Raw genomic sequence first — 27,703 nt, forward strand, 5'->3', positions numbered from 1 at the left:
CACTGAACAATCTGCTCTCATACCGTGACGGCACGGATGGTGGAGCTATCTAAGGATACACACCTTACACTAGTCACATCCCTTAGCTGTGTCAGGATCCGATCATTTAGGTAAATCTTTTATCTTTGTTACAAGCGTCTGAGATCTTCATCACCTTTGACTTATCCCTTTCTTTTTAAGAGAAGATACCTCTACTCATAGAGGCATTAAACTCTCCTAAACACTATCCTTGGCGTTCCGGATTAGAATTTGTCTTCAACAAATCATGTTTGTCGGATCGGGTGGTCAAGTTACTTGATGCATGTCATCGCATCCTAATAGCGTAGATCGATGCTCATGCTGTTGATCACTGGACCGTCTGGCGCAGAGTCCATTATTTACAGACCGCCACCATATAACTGAGGCGCCAATCCATTGATCAGCTTAGACAACAAAAAAATTTTGAAATCACGACGAGCGTGTGATAGTGCAAAAACTCACACCTTTGGTGCCATTATGGCCTCTCACCTACCTGTTTTTGGAACAAGATCTGTGTATCTAACCCTGGTCTGACCCTGGTATATATACATACAGGGTACCAGGTGTCGTCTCCCACGAAACAGGTAGGTCTGAGACACAACACAAGGCCCGGTTTCTTTAATGACAACACATCTCTGTTGCACCATGCCATTGGAAATCTGAGCTTTGTTGATGTCTGATGTCTGTGCAGTTTGAAGCTGATGGCGCCAAAATTAATATCTGATATGACCTGTACTCTACGCCTTAGAATAAATGCAGTGAGTGAGTGAGTGAGTGAGCGAGCGAGCGAGCGAGCGAGCGAGTATAGTTTAACGCTGCTCTTAGCAATATTCAAGCAATGTCACAGTTGTGAACACCAGAAATGAACCTCACACACTGTACTCATACATGGAATCGAACACGGGTCATAGGCGAGACGAGCGAACTTTTTGACCATTAGGCGACCATGTAGTCATTATGACCTGCTCAGATGCATTGAAAACACACACGGCCGTGGTGGTTGGAAAGCAGATCAGAGCATACTGTATAGATCAAACGCATACTGTGATAATATTGACGCAGGTATAGATTATGTTCATTTGACACATTTTGAACACTTAATTAGGGTCTGAAGATCTATAGAATTAATTGTAAACTTATGCACGTATTTTGTTCCAAACTGCATAAGTGAAAAATATACACTCTTGATCCTTTGGATCCGCCTATGGTACACACGTGAAGACTCGAACCCAGGCCCTCTACCTAGCAAGAGCAAACGCGTCAACCACAAGGGTACGCCACTGCGACGTTTAGCGACGTTTAGCGACGTTCAGCGGCGTTTAGCGAATAAAGTGCCACCAGTAACACTTTAACCAACTGACAGCTTTCTTTGCCCTGGCATAGTGCAACATGAAGAATGTTGGCCACTGGATATCTCACTGAGACCGAATCTTCAATTATTTTAAAGCAAGTTAATGTGATTCTGTAACGTATGTATCAAATAATAGTGGCAGTTAAATGAACAATATACTACTGGCTTCGGAAGTAAGTCCCCGGATGTTTATTAGAGGATCCCTTGGAATTATGGATACGGATGTGTCATGGTCGGAGGGAGCGAACTGATTCATCAGCAGGTCAAATTCGATGACCTGGCTGCTGAAATATCTGAATCGATGCTCACATTATCAATCGTTGGTTTGTTTTGTCCTGACAACACTTTTGACAGGCTGCCGTCATATCGCTTGAATATTGTTGATTTACTTTGTAACACTACAAAGTGTGGAGACGAAAACCAACAAAAATGCGTCAAGTTAGCAACAAAGATGTAAGTGAAATGTAACGGTAAGAAGCCGTCAACTGGACAGACAGGTTTATTGTGTGTATGATCGTCTTCCTAGCAGTCGACCCGGAAGTGATTACTCAGGACGATGGTGCGTGATCTCACATTCGTTGTAGGCCTGGAACGGAAGTAGTGAGGTAACTATGCAGACACGGGTTACTGTTTACGAGACAGACCTAGTTCACCGAACAGTCTCAGCAATGAATAACACTCATGACAATTCACGAGATATCTGTTTATTTTGTAGGTAACAACGTCAAATGACTGAAACAACCGGAAGTTCTTCCAGATTAGGAGTGAGTCTGCACACACTCATTGTAGGCCTGCAAAGGAAGCGGAAGTGTAGCCATGTTAACTTCAATTACGATTATTGATTTTCTACACTTATACACTCACCATCAGACATAAATTATAGTCTATAGAGGGTCTCTGAGTTGTAGTTGAGAGGGTCTCTGTGTTGAAGTTAAAGGAATCTCACTGTTGTAGTACAGGAGATCTCTATGTTGTAGCACAGACAATCTCCATGTTGTAGTACAGGAGATCTCTGTTATAGTACAGGATATGTCTATATTGTTGCACATAATACATCTATATTATATAGAGGAGATTTCAATGTTGTATTACAGGAGCTAAGGGGATCTCGGTATTATCTTAGTGATGTCAAGGATTTCTATAGGGGATCTCTATGTTATAGTACAGTTATCTCAATTATGAAATGGAAGATTTCTAAGTGCCACAGTCCAGAGACAGGGATGAAAGGTCGGTTGAGATAACTGCAGCTTACGTGAGTCAGGTAGATGGTGAACTCCACATCCGTGATCTTGCCGTCATCTGCAAACAGAAAAAAAGTTGATAAATGAACAAACACCCGAACACAGATATAAAAAATGTTTAACATTCCTGCATCTCAAGTACCATGGCCGACATCCCATAGTTCTTGGTGTCGTAGGTTTTGGTATCTCCCAGTCTGTTGACTAACTGTGTGCAGTTACCGTGGTTTGCTGCCAGAGCAAAGTCCTTCTGAAGATTTGGTAATCTAGAATCTGCAGTGTTGAGGAGTCTTCACGTCTTCGGAAACGTTTTCGGTGGATTCGATAGGGCATTCTAGGAGATGTACTTCTCGCTGTTTGAAATGTGTTTGAAGGTCAACATGATTTGATGTAGCAGCTTGGCTGCGCCATGATCATCCAACACTCCTGGCATCATGTAATAACAGATCTCCTTTATGTTATTGGTAGCTCAATAACAATGTGTATATGCCGTTTTTGAGCTCGCCTCCATACCTCAAAGTACACAGCATATATGCCGACAACGCTCACATTTTTATCTAGTGAGTGGCATGTTATCAGTATAAGTATATCAGGCACCAATTCATCCGGGTAGACGTTTTCCTGCACGATGAACAAAAGTCGAACGAAGTCGCCTTCCGACTTGTTCAGCCTTGTTGGACAGGACTGAAAGACTGAAACTGTAGTAACTCTCCGGCATCAAAAGTCCTTTTTCCTGTCCAAGGACCATTTTGGATTCCTAGAAACTCTCAGGAGTCAAAAGTTCTGGAAGCTCTCATGGGTCAAAAGTCCTGGAAACTCTCAGGAGTAAGAAGTCCCGGAAACTCACAGGAGTCAAAAGTTCTAGAAACTCACAAGGAGTCAACTGTTCTAGAAACTCACAGGGGTCAAAAGTTCTAGAAACTCTCAAGAGTCAAAGGTCCTTGAAGTTCTCAAGTGTCAAACGTCCTAGAAGCTCTCGCGAGTCAAAACTCCTTGAAGCTCTGAGGTATCAAACGTCCTAGAAGCTCTCAAGAGTCAAAAGTCACATAACTGTAAGTCCTATAAAAGTCAAACAACACCCATTAAACTTTTCTCTGCCACCAACTTCACATGATTTGTGAGACACTCTTCTGAGATCTTGGTTAATTACACTCACGGTTAGTGTCGACCTTGCTCTTCAGCCCAGGTACGTCAAAGAGGCCGAGGGTCCCGTCACCGGTCGTGTCGAACTTGGTGAAGATGAATGCGGCGAAGTCAGTGCTGTCGTGGTATGTCTCATGCCACTGTTTGACAAACTCGGCCTTCGAGATGGACAGACTGCCTGTAACCACAGGAATGTTAGGAATTATTAATAACATCGACGATAAACGACACACTATACCAATAGAAGATTAACCGACAGAAGATGTGATGGGAACTATACACTACACTAGCAGCTATGGAAGATGTGATTGTACTACACTAGTGAGTGAGTGAGTTGGGTTTTACTCCCAACTCAGAAATATTCCAGCTATGTGACGGCGGTCTGTAAATAATAGAGCCTTGACCCGACAATCCAGTGATCAACAACATGAGCATCGATCTGCGCGATTGGGAACCAATGACATGTGTCAACCAAGTCAGCGAGCCTGACCACCCGATCCCGCTAGTAGACTCTTACGACAGTAGCAAGCATTGGTTGCTGAAGGCCTATTCAACCCCGGATCTTCACGGGTCTGTAATACACTAGAACACGGGTTTAATTATATACATGCAGCCGTCACATAACTGAAATATTGTCCAGGGCAGCGTTAAACAATCACCAATCCAAATCAAACCTATATATTACTTAGAATAAAAAGTCAAGCGCCACCCAGTATATTTTGCTAGTGTAGGCTGTCTGATGGGGCAGAAAAAAATATCACAATTTGTTTAGTACTTTTCAGTTTAAAAAGCAAACCATTGTTGAAATTATCTGTTGAAATTATCTGTTGAAATTATCAGGATGTACGTGCTTTTGGAAAACAGGCATTTTGTTTTCCTCAAACAAGCTACCTTCTTTTGAAAAGTGAAAATCAGAAATGACTGTTACACGGTCACATGACTCATTTTTGACAACTAAAACCGAAGTTTAATAGTGTAGCAGGATAGGCATAGTTATTTTGTTTTTAAATCAAAATCATATCTTTAACAATGCAATTCCTTTAATTGTATTACAGTGATTGAGAAATCCCAAAATCTAGATGAACCTTCGCTAAATACGGATTTGCCTTTCCAATTATTTTGGCCTTTCATTTCAACAGCTTCACATCTTGGTTTTGAAATATGCTGGCGCTTCATCCTGCGTGATGGCCTCACCGTCGTGATCGAATTTACTGACAAATTCGTCGAGGATTTCTGCGTCGGTGACGATGCCGTCGCCGTTCTGGTCCATGTCGTTGAGGGCCCTGAGGATGACCATGTCAGCCGTATGCTGCATCGCGTTGGAGTGGATACACTTTTCCTGGCTGAAACACAAGGACAGTAGACGCATGTTACTGTCTACCCGGTGGACAGTAATCACAGGGATAGTAGGCACATGTTACTCTTTACCTGGTAGACAATAATAACAGGGATAGTAGACACATGTTACTCTCTACCTGGTAGACAATAACCACAAAGATAGTAGACACATGTTACTCTCTACCTGGTTGACAATAATCACAGGGATAGTAGACACATGTTATTCTCTACCTGATAGACAATAATCACAGGGGCAGTGGACACATCATACTCTCTACCTGGTAGACAATAATCACAAGGACAGTGGACACATGTTACTCTCTACCTGGTAGACAATAATCACAGGGACAGTGGGCACATGTTACTCTCTACCTGGTAGACAACAATCACAGGGATTATTACTCTCTGGCTGAGATCTGGAAATATATGAAATGAAACGTTTACACCCCGTTTCTTTTCCCGGCAGTCAGCGAACACAAATGATGAAACGTGGGTTCCAATGATGGACCCATGGAAGAGGTAATGAATGTTGATTTGGTGGGTACACGAACCAGACTTTCGGGTGGCATGGTGGTTCCATCCCACATACCCCACTATTCATCATAAATGACCAGTCCCTTGTCCCTGACCCAACACGAAAGCAAAAAGACTTACCCATACGCCGCGGCGGCAAGAAGGAGTACTGCGAGCGCTAACATGGTGCTGTGGAAAGCACAAAAAAGAAACTTATTCCAGACGAAGACAGTCATCCAGTCTTGACAAGACACAACCAGTGGTGGATGTCATGGAATATTGCAAAAACTCGGCCTATAAAACTATACTCACCTATTCACTCTTTTAATGGTTGATATTATAAAGATATTATATTCACATTATACACTGTTTCTCTGATAAATAAACAATATAACAACAGTAACAAAACAACAGAAAACAACACCACCACCAACAAACAAACAAACAAACAAACAAACAAAAAAATCCGAAAATGTTTGATATGACTTGGCACTACGTACAGCACAAGGTGTACTGAGTTCTTTGTAAGAGGAAAGGTACATCATCTCTTCCTGTATCCAAGCACCAGATATTGGTGTGTCATTGAACAAATGTGGTTCTACGTCTATGCTAGCAATATTCAAGCAATGAAGTTTGAGGGTTTGAACCGGGCCTGCGTCGTAACGGGCAAATGTTTTACCTACCAGGCTGTATCACTACCCCACAAAGTATCAGCAGTGTCATAGAGCAAATATTTGATTAATAATGTATACACTATAGTAAACCTTTTGTTCGAAATGTATGGAATGCTCTGGATCAGCGTGCCTTTGATTGACGGTGACTGGAGATCAAACAGACATCAGACATTCATTGTCTATGGTATGACTGGCAGCATGTTTTTTAACCTAAATGGACGGTGACCTAGTGTTTAAACCGTTGGCTGGTCATACCGAACATCCGGGTTCGAATCCCGACATGGGTACAATGTGTGAAGCCCATGTCTGGTGTCCCCCGCCATGATGTTGCTGGAATATTGCTTTAAACGGGATAAAACCATACTCAGTCAGTCCGACCTATGTCATTCACTCTCATTTGTGTAATAATAGCTATACGGGTACATTTGTAAATTTCGAACATCATATTAATAACATTTATATCTGTGAAACATTGATAAAATATTTGCTCTATGACGGTAGTGTAGGTTATGTAAGATGACAGCACCAGTCACCAACACCACGTAGTAACATAACCAAATGCTGATATATCGATACCAATCTGAGACGATTCTCGGTTGGTAATATCCGTATGAGTGGTACAATAAACTAATGGAGTTATCAGCGTTTTCCGTTGTTTTCCTTCACGTTCCTGAAGACTGCCCACAGAATATGGTCACGAGTTTCAGACAAAAAACGCACCTTAAACAGTTTTGGAGAAACATGCACTGAGCGAACCTGCTGCGATTTGACTTTCGATCTAGATAAACACGATTTTCCGAAAACTTCCTGAACCCAAAAAGTTTTTACCCAAAACATATTTTCTCTGTAAAGTACGACATTACTAAAAATGGACATGTGCTGAGTGACTTTAGTTTTACGCCACACTCAAGAATATTCCAGCTATATGGCGGCAACAACGATAGAAGACACACCCAGAAGATGAACACAACCGGTCACAGAAAGCATTATTACTGAAACCTATACCCCACAGATCGCGACCCAGAGTGATATTTAATTACAACTGCATCCATTATGAAAACTCATCGCCAATACGATTATCTGTTCACCGATGGCAGATGCCTGGTGTTGTCTGTGGAACAAGTCCTCACTCTCGCACCTTCCTAATTGACAACAGAGATAAGTTCAACCTGTATAACAGGACGCAGACTTACCTCTGTGTGTGTGTGCAAGACCTGAGAATGCATGTCCTGCACTGGTGCCCTGCTGCTTTATAGATTCTTGCAGCTGTCGTCTCACACACGCACGGGCTTCTGGGAGCGACTGGGAGACAACAATCTGAAGTATACAATCTTACGCTCTGTCACCTACTTACCCAAAATTTAAAAGTGTTTAATTCAGCTGACATATTAGAAAACGGCATCTAATCGCCGCTCTAACTGTGCTTCATGTTAAGATCTGAATAAATCTGGGTTTTGTGTTTCATGATTGCATCATTATTCTAATCATCTGACATCTTCCCAGATTTATTGAAATAAAATTTGTAACCGGAATCAACAGCATTTCAGTGGGACTGAATTGTATCCACGTACCTTGCGCCTAATCTCTGTTTCTGTTAGCAAATCAGAATCCGTTTCCGTCAATCAAGAAAAGCTCGTGTTTCCTTTGGTCAAAAGGGAATCTCTCCGTTAGCCAGTGGACACAGAAGGTTCCGAAGGACCTCTGCGATATTTCGGTCAGGTCATAGCACTAAATGTTGCCAAGGAGATCAGAAGATTTCTAATGACCACTAAAGGATTTACTTCATTCAGCCATAGACATAACACTATATGTTGCCAAGGACACCAGAAGATTCGCTACGAGATTTACTTCAATTGCCCATAGACATAACACTATTATGTTGCCAAGGACACCGGAATAATCCTAAAGAACACTACTAAAAAGTACAAGATTTACTACCAGATGGTGATGTACGATTATTTTTTATATATGTGATCCAGTCATCTCTCCTAAATGGAAAGACCCGTGAAGGTCCCGGGGTAGAATAGGCCTTTAGCAACCCAGGCTTGCCACAGAAGGAGACTAACGGGATCGGGTGGTCGGGCTCGCTGACTTGGTTGACACATGTCAACGGTTCCCAATTGCGCAGATCGATGTTCATGTTGTTGATCACTGGATTGTCCGGTCCAGACTCGATTATTTACAGATCGCCACCATATAGCTGGAATATTGCTGAGTGCGGCGTAAAACTAAACTCACTCACTCCTAAAGGGACAGCATTCTTCCCCACCACAATCTGTTTTCTTTGATACCGAGGAATTGCGATAGGAAAAGACATTTCCTGTTTGCAGCACCACGAAATTCACCCATACTGAACACCCATACTCAACATAACTAATATTGCCAGGGCAGATCCTGTGTAGTTTCATCATGGGTCCATGCTAGTCTGAATCAACTTCATATTCATATCAAAATGTACTTGAAAAATGAACTCTTTCTATAGGTAGCTTTGAAAGTGTCACTAATTTCCTCAACATTTTGGAAAATGAAACCTGTGAATGGGACATTTTGTGCAAATATAAATATATTGCATTTGTACGAACGTCTAATGCTGATGCTTTTGTAACACAAATTTCTAAATAGATTTCTTTCAGTTAAACGTCTTGTCTTCTCGTTGCTTCCACTTTTTGTCAAGAGCTTCAAATTGCTAATATTTACTTGTTGTTTCTAGTATTTTCGCGTTGTTTCATTTTTTTTAAAAACTTAAAATTACGATTATTTTATCGCTGCTTCAAGTTCTTTCCAAACCTTGAAATAATTGCAAGTATTTACCCGTTGCTTTCAGTATTTTTGTGTTACTTCGATCTTATTTAAAAGGAAATTTGAAAGAACGACAAAATACTCGACGCTCCACATCAACAGCGTTTGTCTTAAAGGCCAATTCTAGCACGACATTTTGAGATGCTCGATTCTGATTGGTTGACTGCTGCACGTGACCGTCCTTAAACCTAAATCAAAGGACCGCTAATTACACGTCGACCGCTTCACCTGCGTATGAATACATAGCACTCGCTGACCTTTTTGTTTGTAAACAAACATGTCGTTTGAATTAGACATAGGTGATTTTCACCTTGGTACCTTCTACGAGATATTCAGAGAAGAGAAATTTCATCTAAAACCGGAATGGTTCAATGACGACCTACTGGAATCAAGCGGTACAAATGAAATTCTTCAACAACAGAATTTCGGCACACATTGAGTGTCACTGAATTAACGCTAGATTCCACGTAGTTCAGCTAGCTAAACGTCGTGTTCCTGCCAAGGCATACACCGACGTTTAGCGTCCCAACCCTATTTTATGAGGAGCACTTTCCCGGCGATTTTTACCGGGAAGGTTTTTGACTGCAGAAACACTTAAAAACGAAGCGTCGCATGTATATTTGTACACGAATCGAAAGATCTATCCTTTAGGTACAAAATCCGATTGCTGTCTTACCTTGAAAAAAATTATTTAAAATTCAACACAATTATATTCATGACCACCCCGTATTTTCCACAGTCGGATGCGGCCATTTTGCCTCGTGACGTCACAGGGTCGTGTGTACCAGTTGGGTTTGTTAAAACTGGGATCGGCAGGCAAACGAAACAAAGCAGTTTTTGAATACTAACAATAAATGCACGAACTGGCTTGGTATTGGAGGGGAGTCGATTTTGTACATGCTTCAAATGGGCTATGTTGAAATATTAATGTTGTAGCTGTTATGATGGAAGTGTTTTTGGTAAGTATACTTTCTCTTCTTACCTGTTACTTTCAGAATATTTAAGATGTTGATACATTCCAAGTCGGTTTGCACAGTGCACACACTCTTTTAAAAGACAATTCAGTCCACATGTAATGAAAATACATTTCAAAACTTCTTGAGAAAGAATAATTCCACACACATTGCATCCACATGATTGAATAACACAACCTATTCATGGTGTGTGCTAAGTCAGTGGAAAGCTTTAATCTGACCTCTACAAATGGCCATTAATTTGTCCAGCACTGGTGTTGTACGAAAGATATTAAACCTACAGAATTCCACTTAAATGTCTACTCCACATCTATACTTAGAAAGAATTAATGGTTGTGAACCTAACAAATGATGACATTCATATTAATCTCATTTTACATGGCAATGCAGGTCACTCAATTACTGAAAATCAGCATGTTTTCAAATGTGTACATATCTATATCTTTCAAACAAAACGCTTTCTTAGTTAACATCTGTTGTACATATCCTATCCTCTGTCTCTTGCGTATGTTGTAAGATGAATTTGCCAATGTCGAGAGAAGGCTTTTCTAAGTTGGATGCCCAATCCTTTTCTTAATGAATAAAATATGTTTACATCAAATCAACGATGATATTTGCTCTTTGTCAAACCGACCAGGAATACTTGTGAACGTGAATGTGAATATGTAAAACAATTTTGGGAGAGTCTGGATGCCCACATTAATATGGAAATAACTTTGGATACCAATGCAGTTCCTTTTGGTTATCCAGACCAACATAACCTGTTGTCTCACTTAATCCTACTGAGCAAAAGGCATGTTTTTTTTATGCCATCTAAAGGGCAATGCCTTACCGTTTAATAAGGTTATAAATAACATCAGACAATTTTGTGCCATTGAAAGGTTTATTGCATGTAAGAGCAACAACTATAATGCCTTTGAAAACAAATGGCCTCCACTTAGACAAAGACTAATCATAGATTTTATATATAGTATTTTCTTTCAGCCATAGTCACTTCTCAGTGTTAACAATGTTCATACCCTGACATTGCAGTTCAAACATACCTTACAATATTAATCATATAAATTATGTATGATTGTTGTAGACCAAACTGTCCCAATGAAGATGTTATTAATTACAACATGGAAATCTTTATAGCATAAATAATAGACAACTTCTCTGTTTGAATTTTATTTATCTATGGAAAAGTAGTTAATATAGCTTTGAGTTGAAAACTGCATGAACTAAGGAAGTCTGTTGAGTTTGTAAACAGTTGCAACTATGATTCTCTAAGGAACTTTTATATGCTGTGTACATTTAAACACTGTGCAAACCGACTTGGAATGTAGCAACATCTTAAATATTCTGAAAAAGTAACAGGTAAGAAGAGAAAGTATACTTACCAAAACCACTTCATCAAAACAGTTACAACAACATTAAGTCAATGTGCAAAAAGGGAAGGAAAACGTTGGTGAGACCGTAGGATGTTGTTTTAACAGTATTAAACAATATCTTTACACAGTCAAAAAGGAAAATATAAAACGCAAACATTGGTATTTTGTTATTATTTAATTATTAATCATCAAAAGGGACATTAATATTTCAACTTAGCCCATTTGAAGCATGTACAAAATCGACTCCCCTCCAATACCAAGCCAGTTCGTGCATTTATTGTTAGTATTCAAAAACTGCTTTGTTTCGTTTGCCTGCCGATCCCAGTTTTAACAAACCCAACTGGTACACACGACCCTGTGACGTCACGAGGCAAAATGGCCGCATCCGACTGTGGAAAATACGGGGTGGTGATGAATATAATTGTGTTGAATTTTAAATAAATTTTTTCAAGGTAAGACAGCAATCGGATTTTGTACCTAAAGGATAGATCTTTCGATTCGTGTACAAATATACATGCGACGCTTCGTTTTTAAGTGTTTCTGCAGTCAAAAACCTTCCCGGTAAAAATCGCCGGGAAAGTGCTCCTCATAAAATAGGGTTGGGACGCTAAACGTCGGTGTATGCCTTGGCAGGAACACGAAGTTTAGCTAGCTGAACTAGATTCCACGTAGAGCGGTGCCGGGTATTACATAACTGCTAACATCACATCACGCCTAAGTTAGTAATTCCCCCGGTGTTTCATCACTCGTAACAAATAAATACACAAAACGAACCTGACAATATCTGTATATGCGGGGATGGAATTTTGTTCAGTGTCGGCCGCTTGTTCGGTAATACCCGACACCGCTCTACAAAACAGTCGTACAAGACTGTGCTGCATACCGTTGCCACTCCAAAAAAAAGCACAAAACAGTATGAATTAAATGAAAATGAAATTTATTATTAAAAACAAATCTCTGTTAAATGTGATCTTAGTAAGCTGTACACAAACCATTGTGTTCGGTCCACGACTGTAACACTCGTATCACATGCTGGTGTTGAGGCTAGAGAAATTGTCCAAATAACAGGTCACAAAAACGATCAAAGTTCATCATCCTACAACACCGATTCATCGGCAGCACAGAAACGCCATTAGATCTATTCAGCCATCCTTCACACCGGCAATGAAAACACTCGGCCTATCCCTAACCTGACGCCATTGGTTCCCGCTGCATCGTCAGTTGTTGCACCATCCACATCTACTAACATCTAACGAGTCCAATGTTAAAACTGGCATGTCTGGTCTATTCCAAATTGGCAACAGCAGCGTTGTGATTAATAATTACTTCCGTGAGTAAGTTCGAAAGTTTGAAGCGACAACACTTTACAGTCGTCCTACTTGTAGGTCATGGGCGAGTCTATAGTAATGTACTCTAGGGTTGAGGTGATTTTTCGGTTGCATATAATTGTATAAAATTGTTTAGGGTTCTACACTATGTAACTGACAGCACTGTATCCATATGTAAGAGACACAAACAAGTTGTTTGAGCATCCAAAATAAAGTTCTTGTACTTTGCAAATGTTTTGTCTAAATCATTGCACATCTTGTTCTTGAGCTGGACGATTCCATATCGATTCCTTGAAAAACGCCCCATCACAACTCTGTGCTCTTGCGCGCGAAAGTGTCCGGATTTCAAACGCGTGTCAGTCGTGCTAGAATGGAGATAAAGGCATTCTGTTTTCATTTTTGCGGTCCTTTATCTGTTGATTTAAGACCGGTAAATGTCATTTAAAGCCTGGTTTCTGGTCCAGACTCGATTATTTACGGACTGCCGCCGTATAGCTCTAATATTGCCGAGTGCAGCGTAAAACTAAACTCACTCACTCACCTAGTGTGTTACAGGAAATGTTGTCCTACACTGAGTACATTAGCAATACTGCCTGGTGCTTCGGCGGAGATGGTTGGAGGGTGTATGATCAACAAATCCGTCACAGAATGGCAAGGGATCCCACTCATCAGTGGGGACGCGTCGATGGTGAGCTCTGATTGCAGCACATGCTGACACCCCAGATCAAAGTATTGGCGTAAGTGTTTCAAAGAATATTCCTCTCGATTCACCATTCAATATCTGTTGGGATGTCAACAAAGGGAACTGTCAGCGTCAATTCTGTAAATACCCCCACACTTGTGGAAACTGTGGAGAGCCTGGTCACAGCGTCCAGAGTTGTTTTCGTGCCCATGCCTCCGTCAGAACGTCAGCTGCCACCGGTACAAATTATCATCCCAGCAATGTAGACAAAACGTCTGTGGAGATGGTACAAAGGTTGGAACTGGGCGCCCTCCTTGCAAAGTTTGACATAAATCAGCCTTCATACCAGTCCATTCCCAGGATTTTGAATTGCCCGGCATTCAGTTTAACGGCAAGTACTACTTTGATAAATGTCTACCATTCGGATGCTCTATTGCATGCGCTATTTTCGAAAGATTCAGCACGTGTTTGCAATGGTGCATTCGCCACAATCTCCCAAACAAACAGTTGATGCATTACCTGGACGACTTCCTCACAGGGGGCGTTGCCGGCACCAGTGACTGTGCCCATAGTTTACAATCTTGTACGCAAGTACTAAATCACTTCAATGTTCCAGTGGCACCTGAGAAAACTGTTCAACCTTCAACCAAAATTACTTTCCTGGGCCTGGAGGTGGACAGAGTTGCCAGACATGTTCGAATCCCACAAGACAAAAGTTGAGACGACCACGCAGATCAGAGGGTGGCTGAGTGCGGATCTGAAGAAGGTAGCCAAACGGGACTTCCAGTCTCTTGTGGGTAAACTCAGGTTCATGTGCCGTGCCAATCCCATGGGACGGGCATTTTGTCGACGGCTCATTGACGAGATGTGCAAGTTGAAGTCTCCATTTCAAAGATGCCAGCTCATGACGGGCATCAAGGACGGCTTTGTATGGTGGTTCCAGTTTCATGAACATTTTAATGGTATATCCGTCCAGTGTGGACATCAAACATGGCCATGCAGCGTTTCACTGATGCAGCAGTCGGTGTAGGTTTTGGTGCTTACAACCAGGGTAAGTGGACATGTGAGCGTTGGCCGAAGCAGTGAGTGGAGGAAGGTGAGACGAAGGATATGACACTGTTGGAATTGTTCCCTATTGTACTGTCAGTCCAAATTTGGGGTGAGTCGTCCAACAAACGAATACTGTTTAATTGCGACAATCAAGCGGTCGTTCATATTACCAATAAACTGTCTTGCCGTGTCCTCCATACTACGCCACTTGTACGTCGCTTAGTTCTGTATTGCTTGCAGTATATCACATTCAAAGTTGTATATATCAGTTCCCATGACAACGTTATAGCTGACTCTCTGTCGAGATTTCAGTGGGACCAGTTCCGCAAATGTGCACCATCAGCGGACCTGACACGAACACCCCATCCGGACGGGATCTGGGACTTCTAGATCGGGAGGTCCATCGACTGCTACACAAGTCCCTGTCACGTGGTCGACATACAGCACGGACTTGCAGACGTTCCACACCTTCAGACGAGTGCATGAACTGTCCCCACTTTGGCCATTTTTGGCCACTTTTGTGCATTTCATTTCGTATCTGTCAGTTAGCCGTTACTCTAGCACTACAGCCAAAACATACATCTCCGCACTATCACCCTTTCATAAGTTAAATGGGTGGCATGACTGCACTGACCACTCCTTGGTTTTTTAGTTAATTGCTGACATGTCATGTGACCAATCGAGGCGTGACACACGCAAACCAATCACTGTTGATTTGTTAAAGTTAATAATCCGTAATCTTCCAGCTGTGTGAAGCAGTTTCTATGAGCAATGTCTTTTCAAAGCTGTTTTCTGTGCCGCATTCTTTGGATTTTTCAGGTTGGGGGAGCTCGTACAGACCTCGGTTGGGCAGCCAGGCATTGCCGTCACCGACGTGACGCTGGACACATCTGCCTGGCGAGTACAATTTACTTTGAGACGCTCAAAGACTGATAGACAAAACAAAGGAGTGCTTGTTACCATTTCTTCCATCCTCTCCAATCTCGTGTCCCGTGGCAGCTGTGCATTCTTACCTTAAAGTTCGCTCAAGTGGTCCGCAGCAAACCTTTATCCACTTTGACCACTCCCCATTCACAAGATACCAGTTCCAGGCCGTGCTTAAAAAAGCATTAGCGCACAGCGACGTAGACACCTCAGCGTTTTCTTCCCATTCCTTCAGAATTGGTGCTGCAGCGACAGCGGCAGCAAACGGCATCAGTCCACAAATGATTAAAAAGTATGGTAGATAAGGGTCCGATGCATACTGCTGCCCAACACGAATATTATGTGGTCGAACATGCTTCCCCGTCACCACTGGAGCTGTGCAACGTCGTTTTCTGCCATCGAGGGCACCCGCAAGACCCTCAACAGGCGGGTTGGGAACCGTGTGAGGGAGCTTGGGGGCGTGCAAATAGGCTTGATACCATGTTTTCATGGGACGGCGTTCACCTTTCTCCACGTGGGGTGCAAGCGTTTGTCAAAGACATTGACTGTGCCTTGCTGACTGCTTTGAAATCTACTTACATGCAGGTTCCTGGGAAAAGGCAAGCTATGGTGGGGAAGCAACCTGGTGAGTTGGTCATGTTTGTTGGCTCGGCAAGTGTGTGCTTTGGCGGGATTCTTGGAGGCTTAAACATATTATAAAAATGTTCTAAATTTAGAGGTCCTACTTGTCAGTTGGAATTTATTTTTCCTCCACTTATCAGAGGTGGGGACTATTTTGGCATATAAATAAACTCCTGCTTCTCAACGGAAGTATTTCTTTATCTATCATTTTGCTGCTGCAGCAACTTCGTTTGCCAATACTTTATGCTGCTGCTGCTGCTGGTGTCTACTCCGTGTCATAGTTATATTAAGTTACGGACCCTTCAAGAACCGCCACGCTCATGACCATTAACCCACAACAACTTTTATTATTTGTGTTGTATGCGCGACGTCAACGCATATTGGGTTGACGTCGCCCGTCCAATGGAGAATGTGTTTTGGTAACTAGTTATTTATAGAGTCTCAAAACATTATAGTATTTGAAACAAATACTTTGCTCAGAAAGAAGTCCAGAGTTCGGTCTGGCATCGCGCGGGCTAATAAAATTAATGCATCTGCTAATTACACCTGTATCCATCTTGCTTAATTGTCCCTTGTCTAATTGCAGTCAGCTAGGTGTTGTGATTCAGTCAACATACTACTGTCCTTAATTACCAGTTAGGGACCTTCAGTGTTAGTGATCACTCCACCGTTTGTTCATAACGTTTTTTAACAGATGGACATGCAACGACTGACTAAATTAGAAATGCTATAATGAGACGTTTGTTTCATTATATCTACATATTTATGAAAATCCCAAAACATATACATATATAATGAACATAATAATTATCAAACGATATTATACCCATTTACATGAAATACTTGAAAGAACTGCTTTTGTGTTTTTTTGTAGTAGTTCAAAACACAGGATGTTTTCCGTACATTTTCCATAGCATAGACATCAATGATTACTAGTACAGATATAGATAGTCGACTGGAGGTATTCATAACATATCAGTAACTTAATAAATATCAGAAGATGTTAGCTAATACGAGACATCTTACAGAATTGGCTATGACATGTTATGGTTGCATAATTTGAACATGCGAACGTGTGAAAACCCGTCCACGGCAAAGTCACTGGGTTGTCCAGCTCAGGATCAGGAGAAATTTGTTTTCACTGTATGAGCTTTTCCACTTAAAGGCTACTCGGAGATGCTTTTCCGGGTGTTGCAAACTTCATGTCTTTCAGATAATCCTGTTTTCCTGAAGACAAATACAGATAATAGAAGCATCAAAGGACAGAAGAGAAGAGAAGAGAACAGAACAGAACAGAAATTTCATTCTCAAATAAGGACGGAACTGGAGGCCAGTATTTTTCGTTTATTGGCGACCTAGGTTCGTATATTGGCGACTTTAGCGCGTATATTGGAGTCAACAAAAATAAAAAGTCAATGGTTTCATCCATGTATTACATGTCAAATGTCACTCTTGCACCTAGGAAGTGTACAGATTTAGTAGCAATATAACGGGGAACAACGCATGGGCTTCACACTTTGAACCTTTGCGGGGAATCGAACCTAACTTTAATTAATTACGTATATGGGCTGTGAGGTAGTGCCTGCGGCGCGGGTTCAATTCCCAAATCATCAAACCCCACAAATCTGCAGTCAAGTTGCAAGTACATTGCATACAAGTTGCACTGTAGCCGTCGTCATGTTTTTTGTGTGTTTTTTTAAAAAAACGATATGAGTTTCACTTTCTTATTAAAATTTAAGATTTTGAACAATCACCATATTACTTATTCACCTCAGTGACTTTTGGTCAAGTCTGTATGGACAAAGGGCCCATTCAAATAAAAAGCAGTTTTAAGGAATCCCCTCCCAAAATGCATTCTCCTCCTGTGGTGTGGTGACGTCAGTTTGCCTAGCCTTCTATGCATGCTAAACCAGCCTGTGCCAGAGATTACATGGTTCTTACACTCATAAAAGCGAGATCGGTGGTTAGGTTTGACATCTCGACCACTTTGACGCAAGAATTTCAGCATCGGAATAACAATCTCATGATTTATGTTGCCCTTGTATTGGCCTCCCCTTTGGTTCCTTTCCTGTGAGGCCCGGGTTGCAATATTGTCTTTCAGTAACCCCTGCTTGTCGTAAGAATCGACTGACGAGATCGGGTGGTCAGGCTCGCTGACTTGGTTGGCACATGTCATCGGTTCCCAATTGCGCAGATCGATGTCCATGTTGCTGATCACTGGATTGCCTGGTCCAGACTGGTTTATTTACAGACCGCCGCCATATAGCTGGAATATTGTTGAAGGCGGCGTGAAACTAAACACATTCACCCCTTTGAGTCCTTACCGCTGTGACATACCTCTGTGAGATATACTAAATATTTTGATGCCTGACTGGGATTCACACCCACCCCTTTCATATTGCCAGGAATCGAAAATCTGCACTGCTCATTGCTTTTCTTTTCTGTACTTTATTTTTGCGAGAGTTTCCAAGCTTTTATATTCAGAAACCGAGAGGCTTGCCAAAACGTTTGGGGGGTACACTTTCTTTCTGTCTGGTAAGAAGCAAGCATCGGGTCATCATCTGCTCAACTCTTCATTTGGTCAAATTCCCGCTATAGGGTTTGCGAGTCACGCAGCAAATCCTCATCAGAAGAACAATTCACAATTGCATCTACATATTTTTGTCACCTTTCACGCAGACACTGACAAAACTGACACTCGAAATGCTTCCATTCATAAGCTTCGGAAAATGTATTTTGAGGCCGTTATAGGTCGACGACCCACCTTGCCGCGCGAATATTGTCGAGTCTGAGGTGTTTATTCCTTACAGATATTCACTGGAGATGTCCATAGTTGCACCATTTAACGTTAAAGTGTATTTCTACTTACAATATCCTTTTGAAAATATAACAACCTTCGTTTTTGTTCTAAATTCACACTAAGTTATAGAGACCCACTGTCTCACCGAACTTTCTCCAAATGCAATTACTTGTTTCTGAGTGGCCGAGCTAAGTCGTGCCGGACAGAGACTTGACACTTTTGATCGAGGCTATGTTGAGAATGGAGTGAGAAAAAGGTTTCACTTTAAGGGGCCAGTTTTCCTTACATGTTGCATTTGATAACATTACAAAGTGATACTTAGGTGACTAACGGGATGGTCCTCAGTAGCCCATGAGTGTCCCAAGGGGTGACTAACAGGATGGTCCTCAGTGGCCCATGATTGTCCCAAGGGGTGACTAACAGGATGGTCCTCAGTAGCCCATGAGTGTCCCAAGGGGTGACTAACGGGATGGTCCTCAGTAGCCCATGAGTGTCTCAAGGGGTGACTAACGGGATGGTCCTCAGTAGCCCATGAGTGTCTCAAGGGGTGACTAACGGGATGGTCCTCAGTAGCCCATGATTGTCCCAAGGGGTGACTAACAGGATGGTCCTCAGTAGCCCATGAGTGTCCCAAGGGGTGACTAACGGGATTAGGTCCGGTTCGCTGACTTGGAAGAAACATGTCATCGTATCCTAACCGCGTAGATAGGTACGTCAGATGTCAGTCATTAGATTGTCTGGCCCAGATTCGATTATTTAGTGCCGTCATGTAATTTGCATTTGGCTGCATGCGGCGTTCGACAACACACAAGACATCCGGAGCATTATATTATTTGTGTAGACTACACAATTAGATTGAATGAAGCAGCGAAAGAATGAATTATGATTCAATGAAGATTTCACAAACGAATGGAGAATACCACAGAATAGAGTTTATAAGTGATTTTATTTATCTTTTTTAAATCCCCGGAACGCAGTTCTTGTAGATCTGAAACAAAAAAATATAAGGAAGGATTCCTTACAGATATTCACTGGAGATGTCCATAGTTGCACCATTTAACGTTAAAGTGTATTTCTACTTACAATATCCTTTTGAAAATATAACAACCTTCGTTTTTGTTCTAAATTCACACTAAGTTATAGAGACCCACTGTCTCACCGAACTTTCTCCAAATGCAATTACTTGTTTCTGAGTGGCCGAGCTAAGTCGTGCCGGACAGAGACTTGACACTTTTGATCGAGGCTATGTTGAGAATGGAGTGAGAAAAAGGTTTCACTTTAAGGGGCCAGTTTTCCTTACATGTTGCATTTGATAACATTACAAAGTGATACTTAGGTGACTAACGGGATGGTCCTCAGTAGCCCATGAGTGTCCCAAGGGGTGACTAACAGGATGGTCCTCAGTGGCCCATGATTGTCCCAAGGGGTGACTAACAGGATGGTCCTCAGTAGCCCATGAGTGTCCCAAGGGGTGACTAACGGGATGGTCCTCAGTAGCCCATGAGTGTCTCAAGGGGTGACAAACGGGATGGTCCTCAGTAGCCCATGAGTGTCTCAAGGGGTGACTAACGGGATGGTCCTCAGTAGCCCATGATTGTCCCAAGGGGTGACTAACAGGATGGTCCTCAGTAGCCCATGAGTGTCCCAAGGGGTGACTAACGGGATCAGGTCCGGTTCGCTGACTTGGAAGAAACATGTCATCGTATCCTAACCGCGTAGATAGGTACGTCAGATGTCAGTCATTAGATTGTCATGAGTGTCCCAAGGGGTGACTAACGGGATGGTCCTCAGTAGCCCATGAGTGTCTCAAGGGGTGACAAACGGGATGGTCCTCAGTAGCCCATGAGTGTCTCAAGGGGTGACTAACGGGATGGTCCTCAGTAGCCCATGATTGTCCCAAGGGGTGACTAACGGGATCAGGTCCGGTTCGCTGACTTGGAAGAAACATGTCATCGTATCCTAACCGCGTAGATAGGTACGTCAGATGTCAGTCATTAGATTGTCTGGCCCAGATTCGATTATTTAGTGCCGTCATGTAATTTGCATTTGGCTGCATGCGGCGTTCGACAACACACAAGACATCCGGAGCATTATATTATTTGTGTAGACTACACAATTAGATTGAATGAAGCAGCGAAAGAATGAATTATGATTCAATGAAGATTTCACAAACGAATGGAGAATACCACAGAATAGAGTTTATAAGTGATTTTATTTATCTTTTTTAAATCCCCGGAACGCAGTTCTTGTAGATCTGAAACAAAAAAATATAAGGAAGGATATTGAAGGTTAATAAAAGATTTTATCATAAGCTGGAATATCTGTCTTTAATAATATTAGGAGTGAGTTTAGTTTTACGCCGCATTTCATTCACGCTAAGAGATACAATATCATTTTCTTACAAATGAAAAAACAATTGACGAAAGAAAAGGGATTATAAGCACAACTGTCGCACAGAAAGTAACAAATATGAGGAATTTAACAAAGAAAGCCAATTTGTGGTGAAAATCATCATTTTGGTTCGAAAACTTTTAATGATTATTCTAAAACTGTGTTCGACTTTGTAATGTTAAACAGAGCAGTAAAGTCCACCCTTTCTGTGTAAGTCTTGTCGACGTCAACAGTGAAATACAAAACACCTCTCCAATGTTGTAAAATCAGTTGTAACCGTCATATAAATTTGGGAGTTTTCCACTGTTTTCAGTATCATTCCAGCTATATCACGGTGGAGGACACCAGAAATGACCTTCACACATTGTATCCATATTGGAAATCTAACCTAGGTCTTCAGCTTGACAAGTGAACGCTATAACCACCAGACTAATATGTTGGAATTTCAAGTTAGTATAGGAATATGGAATATCAAGTTAGAGACCATTATCGTGTAATTACAACTTGGTGTATCTCTTGAAATAGAACAGTTTCAGGTTCTATGCCCATGATACATCATACCAGTGAGTAATAGACCAATCTTTACGTCGTCATGACGTTGTTTGAAGAGAGCGTGTTACTCACGTCGATCATGAATGTTCTGAACTCGGCCTCGGACAATTTACCGTCACCTGAAAAATAAGGGACCAGTGAGTGAGTGGGTGGGCGAGTGCGTGGAGGAGGGATCTGAGGGAGGGAGGGGGAGTGGGTTAGTGAGTGAGTGGGTGGGTGAGTGGGTGGGTGAGGGATCTAGGGAGGGAGAGAGTGAGGATCTAGGGAGTGAGGAATGAGTGCGTGAGTGCGTGAGTGAGTGAGTGATCTAGAGATTGGGGAGTGTCTGTTAATGGCACAGTCACTAATGTTCCAGCCATATCAGAACGTTATCCAATGTCAAGGTTGTTTATAAGAATGCACTTTCTGACACCGCTACTCACGGCAGACTATCAAGTCATGAGATTAGACAGACATCTTGGAAAGATTAATGATATGTTAGAAATGTAGTAAATTTCTCATTTTACACAAAATTATGTTGACACTGGTCCCAGTCGTCTATTCGATGGCCAGAGTTGCGTCCCTTTGTAAGCGCGATTTTAGGTTCGAATCCCTGTCCGTGCTGATGTATCAGGATTTGTCACCCATGCCACAGTCAGAGAGAGCCTACTTAGAGGCACAGAACGATTAACTCAAATAAACGATTAAACGATGCTATATTTTCCAATAAATATATTTTCCGGCCATATTCCAGCATATTGTCCGACGTACCTTTATTCCAAATTTTGTGAATCGAACCGCGTGACGAGCGAACGCCTTAACCACCAAACAACCCAACCAACCCTCAGTTCGACAGAGACAGACCTTGTGGTCATGCACAGTGAATAAAGAGAATATAGGGACACTATGCTGACCCATAGTGACTATATGTAAACATTACCCCAGACGCGTAACCTCGTAATGATGATAGGTAGTAGGTTATGGCAACATCGGTCCCTAGGGTCAGTTTAACCCGGTTAGTTTGACCCGGTCAGTTTAACCTTGTTAATGGTACAACTTAACCTGTTATCCGCGGTGGGGATACTGTAACTACATCTTTTACATACATCGACCACAACACCCACCGTCACTATCTATCTCCGCACGAAGTGCAAGGAAGTCGGCGGGTGTAAGTTTAAGGTCGTCGTTCTTGTCGAAGTGGTGGAAGAGGTACATGGCGAAGTCACGGCCATCGTGATACCGCAACATCCACTTAATCACAAACTCAGCCTCCGAGATCTCGTTGTTGTCTGAAAATATGTATCAGTAATAGAGACATTGCTTTGCCAACCTCTGCAGACTCCTTGCGCTACAACGAGTGTAGTATTTAAAATGTCTGTATGTAGAAATGACAAAACCCTTTCCACATCCATAAGAAATCTCTTAGAACAGAGTGGATTGTACAGTTCTGTGATTTAGCAATATTCCATCTATATGGTGGCGGCCTGTAAATAACCAAATCTGGACCAGACAAACCAGTGACCAACAGCATGAGCATCGATCTACGATGTACCAGGTCTGTAACAATGCATATCTGATCATCGATGAATTGCAATTGTTGTGTCTCCGATAGCAGCAATTAATCAATGGTAGAAAGGAAAAACTATCGATTCATCGATAGTATGTGTGATTATTGATAGTTTAGTAATTGACTTCTGTTGGTAAATGCTGAGGGCAAAACACAGAAACACAGAAAGTACCAGATTCGTTCACGTTGATTTGATTTATCTGCCCCTGTTACCTCTTAAACAAACTTTATCTGGGTTTCAAGTTTCTTGTCAGTTATTAAGAGACTGAAGCTACTTCGCCTTGTTTTTTTATTTCATATAAACTATACATTCATTTGGGAAATGACTTCAAATGTGACAATTCAAGGAGAAAAATACTATTGCAGTAGCACTTATCATTATTTGCAAGAGTATTGCAATAGTTGGTCGCAATGGACTATTGCTATCCTAAAAGTATGCTGCTCCTCGGCTTTATCATTTGCATTTTATCAGTCTTGTAAATCTAATACCCCGTACTTTTTTAATGGTGTATATCCAAAGGGAACGAATGATACGTCAAAATAGGGAATTGCATCAAGCATTTTTGTGTCGTTTTTCACTCACTCCCGCAAATCACGTATAGTTTTTCACATTCACTCAAATCCCCCACCCGACCCACATGCCAACCCCCAACATAACTATACTTTACTGTTTGTCGCAGCAATATTCCAGCTGTATGGCGGCGGTCTGTAAATAATCGAGTCTGAACCAGACACTCCAGTGATCACCATCATGAACATCGATATACCAATTGGTATACGATGGCATGTGTATACATGTCAGCGAGAATGACCAGTCGATCCCAACTGAGTAGATCGTATCGCAATAACGTAGATCGATGCTCATGTTGTTGATCACTGGATTGTCTGGTCCAGACTCGTTTTTTTACAGACTGCCGCTATATAGCTGGAATATTGCTGAGTGCGGTGTGAAACTTAACTCACTCACACAAATTCTCACACCATATCAAAGAACTGTGAATTTGTACGCACATCAAAGTACAACACAAGCAACAACTATGAGATTTTACGGTCGCATTCTTCAATCACGTCCGAGAACAACACAGCCTCTGCTTTGGAATTTTACACTCTTAAATTTACATCACACAGTTGTATGATCAAAGATGTTACGCTGACATTTTCACATGCACATTACAGATCTGCACAACAATCACATTAGTGTGTCTCACAGCCAATAAATCACTATTCTGCTCTACCAATAAGCCCTTTCTGCGATGCGGAAGCCAGTCTAGATTTCTCTCTTAATCTCCTACCTCACTGTGGTTTGTTTTCAATTTAAATGTCCATGAGAATTATATACTTTCAGAGACGTTGGTCCACAGCCACATAGACAATGTTGCGTTTTCGTTCACACATGCACGTGGCCATGAACGTGGGGCGTCGTTATGGGTGCTGAGAGGATGTAACATGTCATTTGAGAATATAAACATAACGTGATAAAGTCCTGTCAATGACTTAAGTCACTGTGCTTTCTGATGCATAGTGTCATGTGTTTGTCTGATGGAGTAATACATAGAGGATACTAAACGACCTTCCGTGTAGTACCATTTTTATTAAACGAGTTAATGATTTGGTATCAAACGAGCGAAATGAGTTTAATGAAAATGGTATTTCACGGAAGCGAGTTTAGTATTCTGTTTATTACTCGCCAACATAAATTGACAGAAACTGCGGCGTAATTGCCTATAGTGTGAGGACACTCAGCTTTCAAATCAAGCAAGGTCTAGTAAAATTGCAACATCAACATTAGCATTGTGACGTCACAATTTTGAACCATTTTGACGTCATACTAGTGTAATACTGAAGTGAAAATATTACGCTGCATTATCTTCAACGGGCGAGTAATACCTACTGTTACTGTCGTATCTGGTGACGAACTCAGACACGACCTCACTCTGCTCCAGGGTGCCGTCACCATTCTTGTCCATGTCCATGATTGTCTTGCCAACAACCTCGTTGGGGGTAAAGAAGATGCCGTTGTGGGCACAGCCACTTTGTCGGGGACTGTGAGCATGGCTATGAGAGAATTGTATCAACGTTTCAGACAACAATTACAGCGCAGGAATATGGGAAGACTGAAGTGAGGGAGTGGGTTTAGGTTACGCTGCACTCAGCAATATCCCGCTTATATGACGACGGTATGTAAATAATCGAGTCTGGACCCGACAATCCAGTGATCAACAGCATGAACATCGATCTGCCCAATTGGGAACCGATAGCATTTGTCAAGCGAGCCTGACCACCCGATCCCGCTAGTCGCCTCTTACGACAATCATAGCTGCCTTTTGTGGCAAACATGGATTGCTGACCAATTCTACCGCGGATGTTTCAGGGAGGGTGATTGAAGACTGAATCTGAGTGTATAACCCAACCTTCTGCACTGAGGTGTAGCATTCGCTCGTCACGTCGAAGACCCAGATTAGATTATCTAAATAGGCACAATGTGTGGAGCCCCTTGCCTGTATCCCCAGCCGTGGTATTGCTTGCAAAAAGCACTTTGTGACTTGAAAACATATGCTCATTATATAATCTGAGCTGTTCAATGTATTGTGCTTATAACCCTTTTCTTGTGAGTTTGGAAGTGGTTTTGTCGCTGTTATATATTTACATAGCCTATTACTCAAGTATTTGGGCGCATGAAGATCCGGGTTAGAACTGATTATTGTTGCCGTAAGAGGCGACAAACAGAATCAGGTGGTCAGGCTCGCTCACTTAGTTGACACTTACCATGGTATCAAGTTGCATATATTGATGATCAGGCTGTTGATCACTGGATTGTCTGGTCCAGACGATAATATTATCCGACCTCCTCCATATAGCTGAAATGTTGCTGAGTGCGGCGTAAACCTAAACTCACTCACTCAAGCATTTGCTGACACTCAACCTGTAGGTTCTTGTCTTACTCACCTGTACGCTGCTACAGATGCAAGGACCAAAAGGACCCGGTCAAACATGATTCTGGAGACAATGAGAATATATCGGTTAGATGAAGTTGAACACTATAGCAACGAATGTGTGTGCCACGTTGTATGTAAATTAATGCCTTGTGACATGTGTCGTATAGGAAAGTTTTCTGTCATGTATTACAAAGAAAGATTTTGGGTCATGCTTTATATAGAAACGTTTTGTGTCATGTATTGGGTAGAAAGGTTTCATGTCATATACCATATAGAAAGATTTAGTGTCATGTATTATATAGAAAGATGTGATTATTATGTAGAAAAGTACTAGTATTTTGTCATGCATCATACAGAGAGGTTTTGTGTCATGTATTATTTAGAAAGGTTTAGGTCATGATTACATAATAAGGTTTTGTGTCATGTATTGTATAGAAAAGGTTTTCACTGGTCACGAGGGGTCCATGGACTCATGTACCCTCGAAGTTTGTTTATATTAGTGAACAGCGTATTTATCTTACCGAACACCTGAATTTTAATTTTGAACTGTTTGAAGCACTTGTACAGCCTCGTAGTATGGCGATTGTGCAGACGACACAAGGACAACAAATTTAGAGTTATCTCCCTTCCATTTGCTTTCAATCGCAAAACATCGGTAATTTCCGTGCATCATGCGTGATTCAATGTTATTCGAGTTAAGAAGTACTATAATGAAGAGTTAGGCATCCCCAGCGGTGTACATTGAAAAAAATACATCGTCTGTAAGCGTAGTACATTGAAAAAATATACAAGGGCGCTTAGCCAGTCAGAAAGCGACATTCATGTGTGAGGTAAGATAAATAATAAGGTTTAGTGTCATGTATTATTTAGAACGATATAGTGTTTTAAACAATATGTAATACAAAATGTTTTGTGTCATGTATTATATAGAAATGTTTTGTGTGATTATTATATAGAAATATTTTGTGTCATGTATTGTATAGAAATGTTTTCTGTCATTACTTGTGGCACGTGTTGCATAGAAATTTTTTGTATAATGTATTGTATAGAAATATTTGTGTCATGTATCATATAGAAATGTTTTCTGTCGTGTATTTCATAGAAATGTTTTGTGTCATAATTATACAGGAATGTTTTGTGTCATTATTCTAGAGAAATGTTTTGTGTCATGTAAGATATAGACATGCTTTATGTTATGTATTACATTGAAATGTTTTGTGTCATTATTATGTAAGAATGTTTTGCGTCGTGTCTCAGATAGAAATGTTTTGTGTCATGTATCAGATAGAAATGTTTTGTGTCATGTATCATATAAAAATGTTATCATATAATTTTTTTGTGCCATTATTATATAGAAATGTTTGTATTGGATAGAACTGTTTTTGCGCCATTATTACATAGAAAAGTTTTGTGCCATGTATCATATAGAAAAGTTTTGTGTCAAGTATTATA

The 27,703-nt window shown here is 41.4% G+C and overlaps 2 protein-coding genes and 1 pseudogene across 2 annotated transcripts; 1 reads left to right on the plus strand and 2 right to left on the minus strand.

Moving 5' to 3' along the window:
• Positions 1-2,051: 2,051 nt before the first annotated feature.
• LOC137255260 (uncharacterized) lies at positions 2,052-7,496 on the minus strand. Its single transcript, XM_067792710.1, has 6 exons — positions 7,469-7,496; positions 5,743-5,790; positions 4,945-5,093; positions 3,764-3,928; positions 2,622-2,668; positions 2,052-2,160 (listed from the first exon to the last, which is right to left on the minus strand). Exons 2-6 carry the CDS (start codon positions 5,784-5,786, stop codon positions 2,128-2,130), a joined length of 438 nt encoding a protein of 145 aa, XP_067648811.1. The 5' UTR covers positions 5,787-5,790; positions 7,469-7,496; the 3' UTR covers positions 2,052-2,127.
• Positions 7,497-13,359: 5,863 nt separating this feature from the next.
• Positions 13,360-15,851, plus strand: LOC137277046 (uncharacterized; annotated as a pseudogene).
• Positions 15,852-21,019: 5,168 nt separating this feature from the next.
• Positions 21,020-26,308, minus strand: LOC137277056 (uncharacterized). Its single transcript, XM_067808720.1, has 5 exons — positions 26,262-26,308; positions 25,207-25,370; positions 22,873-23,037; positions 21,842-21,888; positions 21,020-21,080 (listed from the first exon to the last, which is right to left on the minus strand). The coding sequence occupies exons 1-5, from the start codon at positions 26,306-26,308 to the stop codon at positions 21,051-21,053; spliced, it is 453 nt and encodes a 150-aa protein (XP_067664821.1). The 3' UTR covers positions 21,020-21,050.
• Positions 26,309-27,703: the final 1,395 nt, after the last annotated feature.

Source organism: Haliotis asinina, chromosome 1 (genome assembly GCF_037392515.1).
Source record: "Haliotis asinina isolate JCU_RB_2024 chromosome 1, JCU_Hal_asi_v2, whole genome shotgun sequence".
NCBI classification, from domain to species: Eukaryota; Metazoa; Mollusca; class Gastropoda; order Lepetellida; family Haliotidae; genus Haliotis; species Haliotis asinina.